General features: G+C 40.5%; 1 protein-coding gene across 2 annotated transcripts; it reads left to right on the top strand.

Annotated features, from left to right (window-relative positions):
- Positions 1-698: 698 nt before the first annotated feature.
- LOC134077887 (E3 ubiquitin/ISG15 ligase TRIM25-like) lies at positions 699-7828 on the top strand. Of its 2 annotated transcripts, XM_062533527.1 has the most exons (6): positions 699-1341; positions 1523-1618; positions 3737-3970; positions 5388-5532; positions 6944-7069; positions 7226-7828. In XM_062533527.1, the coding sequence occupies exons 1-6, from the start codon at positions 757-759 to the stop codon at positions 7321-7323; spliced, it is 1284 nt and encodes a 427-aa protein (XP_062389511.1). In that variant the 5' UTR covers positions 699-756; the 3' UTR covers positions 7324-7828. The 2 variants fall into 2 exon arrangements, with proteins under 2 accessions (XP_062389511.1, XP_062389512.1); XM_062533528.1 differs by lacking the exon at positions 3737-3970.
- The last annotated feature ends 83 nt before the right edge of the window (positions 7829-7911 follow it).

Here is a 7911-nt window from a genome sequence, read left to right on the forward strand (position 1 = left end):
TATCCAATTGCATCGAAGTCTGGAATCAGTCAAGAGTAAAAATTGGTCGTGGTGTTATCCAATGTGCTATGAGATTTTCAAATGTATGCTTGGTGCCACCCCTTGAGTTGAGCCATTTTCATTATCCGTGGCTAGACTATCTGAAAGATTAACAGGTTCTGGATTTTCCTGGCTATTGATCTAGTGGTGAGAAAATTGTGAGCTAGGCTAGCATTTATACATTTACAGTGTCTTGCAATTATCTGCAGTTCTAACAGAAGATCTAATCTAGGCAATCTGATTGAATAGATCTGTGTTAGTGAAAGGGTACTGATATCTGTCTAAACTGGCCTGAGTTGGGGAAGACTTTAGTCTACTGGAAAACTTTGGAGTTGGTGAATTAGAGTAAGAGGAGAATGCCAACATAATAATATATAATGTGCTGCAATCCTACCAATAATGATTTTGCTTCACTTTGATGAGTAGTAGTACATTCTTGTTTAGGCCTACTTGTTAAATGTGGTTGATTGATAACTATTAGGAGTACATTACTTGTTGCAGTTTGACTTGAATGTCTCTATGTCCACCGTGCCTCTTTATGACAATAGTGTGTGTACTGGGAATGTTTAGTCTAGACAATTTTGTACTGTGCCTTTAAGGTTTGAGCTCACATAAAAACAGGAAGGAACGCCCACTTTTGGTGAAATGAAACCAAACCATTTTAGCTCTTAGAAGCCCGTTTAGCTTGTAGCTTGAGTGTCCTTTTGTGAACAAGAAATGGCTTTTATTCCTGTGTCTCAGGACGAGTTCAGCTGTTGTGTTTGCCTGGATCTACTGAAGGACCCGGTGACTGTTCCCTGTGGACACAGTTTCTGTTTGAACTGCATTACAGGCTGCTGGGATCAAGAAGACCAGAAGGGTGTTTACAGCTGCCCCCAGTGCAGAGAGACCTTCACTCCAAGGCCTGCTCTACGCAGAAACACAATGCTGACTGAAGTTATAGAGAAGCTGAAGAAGACTGTACTGCAGTCTGATGTTAAGGCTCCTTCCTACGCCGGACCAGACGATGTGGAATGTGATTTCTGCTCTGGGAGAAAACATAAAGCCATCAAGTCATGTCTAACATGCCTGGTCTCCTATTGTGAAGCTCATATTCAGCCTCACTATGAAGTGCCTCGCTTTAGCAAGCACAAGCTGGTGAATGCCACCTCCCAGCTTCAGGAGAGGATCTGCTCTCAGCATGACAGGATTATTGAGGTGTTTTGTCGCACAGACCAGCAGTTAATCTGTATGATGTGTTCCTTGGACAACCACAACGGACATAAGACGGTCTCAGCCGGTGCAGAACGGACCGAGAAGCAGGTTAGTCACCCCCTCCCCACCCACACATGCACACCTTTTAATCAGAGAATAATTCTGAAAAGTAACATTAAAGTTTAGGGTTGTTGATGCCTCTGGATATTTGTAATGATCATGACTCAAATGATGAACGCACAGAATAGAATAAGCTATTCTATGTCGGTCTGTGTGCATCTATCCATAGACAGAGTTGCTGGGGATGAAGGTGGGGAACCAGACACAGATCCAGCAGAGAATGAAGGAGCAGCAAGTGGTCCATCAGGCCCTGCTAACTCTAAAGGTCATTACTGTTCATCCAGTCATTTGCAGTCTGTTTATTTATACTTTTCAACATGGCTCATTAATTGTTTATTCTTGCACATGGCTAAACTACAGTTTATTTATTTTGCTAGACCTGTTTAGTCATTATACTATGGTAAAGGACATTAGAAGTCAAAACATCTATTTACTGTATGTAGCACATTTCATACACAGAGGTCTTTCAATGTGCTTTACATAAGCACAAGCCAACAGGAATAGCATAGAAGGGCAATGGTCAAAGAAACATTTAAAAAAAAGAGGAAACATAAACACACAAGGTAAAATTACATAAAAGCATTAAAAGTGTTTGAAAAGTAATAATAAAAACACACATAAAAGGGTAATAGTTTAAAGGTGTTTTAAAAAATAAGATAATTAAAACACATACAAAAACAACATGGAATGGTTATACATTGCGCTTTGCGTGCACACCTACTGAAAAACATATATGCCTCCTGAATCCAGACGGTGATTTGGATCGCTCCCAAAATGTAATAATTTCTTCCTTGGGTCATTTCAGACCTTCCCTGAAAATGTAATTGAAAATTGGAAAATCCATCCATCACTTTTTGAGTTATCTTGCTAACAAACAGACAGACAAACATACAAACAAACCCAGATGAAAACATAACCTCCTTGGCGGAGGTAATCACATTCAGGTGTGACACACACACGTACAGTATAACCCAGGTAAGGTAAAATTGCAAAAAAAAAAGCATTAAAAGTGTTTAAAAATAATAATAAAAACACACATAAAAAGGGTAATACTGTAGTTTAAAGGTAAAAGTAATGATTAAAACACAAAAGACAACATATAACGATTATATAAGCACCTGCTTGACCAGCAGCGCTCTATGGCGATTCTTGAAGTAGTCCTAAACTTTGTGCGCACACCTACTGTTTATTTCCTTTCGGGCCAAAATTCCCGACCACAGGGCCCGATTAAAGGTTGGGTACGGAATTAGCAAAACGGACGGCAGAGTTTGAACATATACAACCTCAAGTCCCGCCCTTCATGCACGAGCGACAATTCAAATGCGCAGCGCGAGAGCGAGCCAGGCTAAATGAAATGCCAGCCTGGCGTCTACAGCACTATGAGCTCTAGTCTCCATACAATCACTCACATCAACTTCCCCAATTACATTCTTTATTCACCTCCAACGGGTTGTAGTACATATGGTTCAGTAGCCATAGGTGTGTATATTTGAACAGAATCTGGTTTGATCTTACCAGGGCGATTATCTCCTGAAATATCCGAGTTTAGTGCTGGCCCGTTGGTTCGCCTATTCCACCGTAGCTCCAAGCTGTTAAGTTTCGATTTCATGTTTACAGCACTCTTCGTGTCACGGTAAAATGTAATTTTTGCTACATAGCTTATTTATTGCGTGGGTGATTGAGTTTCCGTAGGTATCCGCTGCCTTAGTTAGTTTGTATAGAAATGAAGTGACACATACAACAAGAGGGGAACATGGACGTGAGGCAGCAGGCAGTTGGTTTCGTTTCAGCACTGACTCGCGGTCACCAGCTTTCGAAAGGGTCGCGCGCGGTGGGGAGGAGGAAGAGGAGGAAGACGTTAGATTGACGAACGAGCTGTGAAATGATGGTATGGGGTGAGGAATTCTATTGGCTGGAGTTTTTCGAGCCCTGCCCGTTCCGCAGATGATTGACGTGTTTAATTTCCATTTCAGTGCTTCCAACGTAGTGGCTATAAGTGGGTTAGGAATAGGATTTCAAGTGATTTTGCAAAAATGGCCAACAAAGCTCATTCCATACCCTACCTTTAACACCCAAAACAGTTAACACTCAGTTTCAGAGAAACCCAGAAGAGCTTGTAAATCTCGAGCTGTAAAGAACAAGCTGCTACACTCTGACTATGCCTGAGCTGTCTCTTCTGTTAGAATGACCGTAGATTCAAATATGTGTAATTCAATTATCCTAGTCAAACACCCAGTGAACAGCAGCACTGGAGATTCTTGAAGTAGTCCTGAACTTTGCAGGAGTAGTGATGAATAAACATTCATCCTCAAGCACGCTTTCTCACACCCCCCTTGAAAATAACTGGGAATTAGATGACACAAGTCTCTGTATCCCCCATCAGGCCTCTGCACAGGAAGCTCTTGAGGACACTGAGAGGATGTTCACTGAACTTATCAACTTCATGGAGCAAAAGCGTTCTGAAGTGACTGAGTCGATCAGAGCTCAGGAGAGGGCAGAGGTGAGTCGAGCTGAAGGACTCCTGGAGCAGCTGGAGCTGGAGATCACTAAACTGAAGAGCAGAGATGCTGAGATGGAGAAACTTCAGCCAGTGGAGGACCCTGTTGACTTCCTACAGGTACCTGCAATGGATGGACCACTGGCGAAAGTCCCAGATGCTGATGGCACCTTTTTACATTTACATTTCATCAGTTTAGCAGACACTTCTATTCTGGACTTACATTTGTCAAATATGACCCTGCAAAGCGAAACCAGTCGCTTCGGTAAAATTTACAAAATTAAGTTATTGCTCACATGAACGGCCTTAATCTAAGCTTTCCAACGATATGTATGTCGAGGGTATTACATAAACTATCGATAAGATAACCACATCCAAAGTTGACATGGTTCTCCTGTCACGATATGCCAGAAGAGGAGAAATCACCTTTTTTAAGCGGCGTGGACAACGGGAGTGACTGCAAATGTGTTGAATCTTCGCCGGATTTAACAGTCAAAACGTATGTTTTTCCATGAAATTAGTTCACGATATGAAACTGTAGACTGTATAGAGCCTACTGTCGAATTATGCGAAAACGTGAAATTCAACATTTTAACCCGGAAGTTTGTTTATTGTGGATTTTCCTTAAAATAACGTTGTGCGCAAAGCGGCTGATTTCGCTTTGAAGGGTCACAAATGTAGCCTATTACAATAGCCATTGTCTCCAGAGCCACTTGGGGTTAAGTGCCTTGCTCAAGGGCTAAAGGGCCGTTCACACCAAGAATGATAACGATAATTATAACCATAACAATAAATGCGTCCAAACTGGCCAACGATAAGAAAAGTCTCTCCTCATGTTAATGAATGTGGTGGCTAGAATATTATGGGTTCTGATTGGCTGTTAGCTTTTTATCGTTCTCAAAATCGCTCTGAAAGTGATCAACAACGATATTCTTCTTCATGTCGTTATCGTTATATTTTATGTGTGAACGTTGTCATTAATATTAACGAGAGCGATATTTGTTTAAAGTTATTGTTATCGTTATCGTTCTTGGTGTGAACGGGCCTTAACAGTGAAATCTGGGAATTGAACTCACAACCTTTCAGGCTACTATATGCTAGCCCAGCTCCTTAACCATTGCGCTAAAATCAAAATAAAATCAAATTAAAATCAAATTTAGCCAATATCAGAATCCTACCCCAGTGAGGGCTGGTGATAGATCCTGAACTGACCCGCATGCACAAAGTAACAACAAACTTACACACACACACACACAACATGCACCTCAACTGACTGACTGACTGACTGAGTGATGGGTTAACACCTATCATACAGTAGAGCGAACTCCAAACTTCTATGGTGCTCCAGTGAAATGTTTGGAATTCTGCCAGCACAAAATTCTGATGAAAGTCAAGCAAGAATGTGAAAGTTGCATGAATTCCGATGATTGTTCAGTGTGCATGTTGTATTGTAGTGACAAGTGAAAAAAAATGGATTGTGACCTAAGTGTGGCCTAAGCCCTCATGGTATATTTTCTGTCCCTTTGTTTTCCTGCAGAGTTTCAAACAACATCTCGCTTCTACATCTGAGGACTTTCTTGGGGTCACTTTTGAATCAGGGTTCTCTTTCAGTGAAATAATGAAAGCAGTGTCCCCATCTCTGAGGGAGAAAACCAAAAAGTTCCATCAGGAAGTACTTAAAGGTAGGTGTCTTCAGAGTGATGCATCATAGGCCCATGAGAGAGAGAGAGAGAGAGAGAGAGAGAGAGAGAGAGAGAGAGAGAGAGAGAGAGAGAATAAAAAGGATGGGCCTAAGAAGAAGAAAAATAAAACAGATTTCAAAGAAAAGAAACCTTGAAATTGGAATTAAATGTTACAGGAGCCCCTGCCGTAAAGGTAGCTAATGTATTACACTGAGATAAACACTTTTCAGATTTTTTTTAAAAGAGTAGTCTTATGAAAGCTAAAAGTTAACAAAAGAAAATTGTTCAGTATTTAAATTGTGCAAAGATGTTTGGCACAGGTGGTTCAATTTGGAAGGTGGATCCAAGGGGTCACCAGGTATAGACTGCAGAATAAAGGGGAACTAATTGAGCAGATGCAGCAAGAGACAGAAACCTTACAAAGATCACAATGTAAAAGCTGACATTTTAGAATACCGTCACTATCCTGAAAACAGCGCTGTTAGTGGATGAGTGTGGGCAAGGCACTCTGTGGGGTGAACCTCGATTAGTGGGTTAGCGAGGTAGGCCTATGTTGCGCTCAGAGCCAGGGTATGTCATACGGGAGTGGATTTGTTTTAGCGTCGCTGTATCACCATGGTATCTTATGCTCGCAACTAAACCTGGTCGGGAGCAGGTTATGCGCTAAGTTATAGCTCAAATCGAAGTTATCTCACACGTGAGATTCTGTCATACATCTTACAGGTGCAGCTCCGCCTACTATGGACATGCATACCATACAATATCTGATGACCATCGATTTTTTTTTTATGTTATAGGTTAGACACTAAAAATTATCACCATAGATTATAAATGCGGAAGTATTCTTTTTTTAAAATGTAGGTGGTCTTGTGCATCTCCACGTTTCACGATTGGCCTAAGTCACCTAAACCACGAGAACACACACAGATCTGAGCTGAAAGCCTAGTTTGACAAATACACCCGTGAGTGAGTTTCGTGATACCTCTCTTCGTGAACTCTGATTGCGACTTTCATATTTATCGACCCATGTTATCCAAAGAAAGCCTGGGTATGTTCATGAAATTCGTAGAATACCCCACTGGTCCCAAGATTCACTATATAAAGACATGAGCAAGTAATCCACGATCAGATGGTTGACATATTGGCAGGAGGAGGATATGAACAAAAACAATCCAGTTTAGCCCCTCAGGCTCTGTTTACGCTTGAAATCAATTTATGTAGGTATCTGAAGAGATAATCTGGTCAGGATGGTTTAGCATGGCTTGGCTTGTAACTGTAGGTATCTGATGAGGAACCTGCTAGGCATGTAGATTGTAGATTAGTGCAGGAGACACAACAGCACTAGAGCAGCAGAGAAGGTCTCTGTTAGTCAGACATTATTCACACATGACTGTCTCTGCTCCTTTTCTAGTCACAGGCTTCATGAAGGGAGACCTGGTCAAACTGAAGACCCCTGAGACCATTTCAAAGTTCCTTTACTGTCCGCACGGCTCCCACAAATATAACATCACTGTTGGTGGTGTGGGCGTGGTATCAGGTAAGCCCCTTATAGATTTACACTTAAATCACTACATGCTATAACAGATGGACATGATTCTGTGGTGACTATTTAAAATGCTATTTAAAATGGTAACATTACCAAGTGTACATATTATGATAATGTGAAATTCCAATGACACATTGATCCTTTCAGCTTTGACAGAGACAGATTCAATGACTTTCAACTTTCCTGATCACTCTGGCTGGAAGGGAAGCTCATCTAAGCTGGAACTGGTATTAGCAATGCATTAGAAATCGGAATCACTTATAGTTGTAAGTGTTCTTACAATGATTTTTGACAAAACCGCAGCATCCCTGGGCAAATGTTTTACTAGTATTTTTACGTAAATGTACCTTTTGTTACAAACCATTTATTAATATAATGTTTATTCATCTAATATACTATAGTTTAGAAATCGCACATCTTTAGCTTATTTCTTACAATATTGCATGTCAGCTTTGCAGTTTGAGGAAACTTGTACTTGTATTTGCAATGTTGACATGAAATGTTCTTGTACCTTGGAGTTGTATTTGAGGACTCTTTGCCTCTAAATCAGTAAGACTTTAGTTGCTCTTGAATTTATTTTCACCTGATGTGTATTGCATTTTACTGTATCTGTACTAATGTCACCATTTTGTTAGGTCCAGTTTTTAGTTTATGAATTGCTGTTGTTGGTGTTTACCAGTCAAATGAGAAGAGACTTTCAAAATAACTTTCAATGGAGATATTATTCATCTTGCTTTATGAAACATACCCAATAAAATTGTTGAATATAAAATATTTCCTTGTTATGAGGATTTTGTATTTATACTTAAATGAATAAAAATCCCAATTCCTTA

The sequence above is a fragment of the Sardina pilchardus genome, chromosome 4, assembly GCF_963854185.1.
Source record: "Sardina pilchardus chromosome 4, fSarPil1.1, whole genome shotgun sequence".
Lineage (NCBI taxonomy): Eukaryota > Metazoa > Chordata > Actinopteri > Clupeiformes > Clupeidae > Sardina > Sardina pilchardus.

Bases quoted from the DNA above. Each gene is read 5' to 3' on its own strand.
- LOC134077887 (XM_062533527.1), top strand. From the start codon at position 757: ATGGCTTTTATTCCTGTGTCTCAGGACGAGTTCAGCTGTTGTGTTTGC. The intron at 1,619-3,736 runs GTCATTACTGTT...ATCCCCCATCAG, and splicing joins AGGCCCTGCTAACTCTAAAG to GCCTCTGCACAGGAAGCTCT. The intron at 7,070-7,225 runs GTAAGCCCCTTA...TGATCCTTTCAG, and splicing joins TGGTGTGGGCGTGGTATCAG to CTTTGACAGAGACAGATTCA.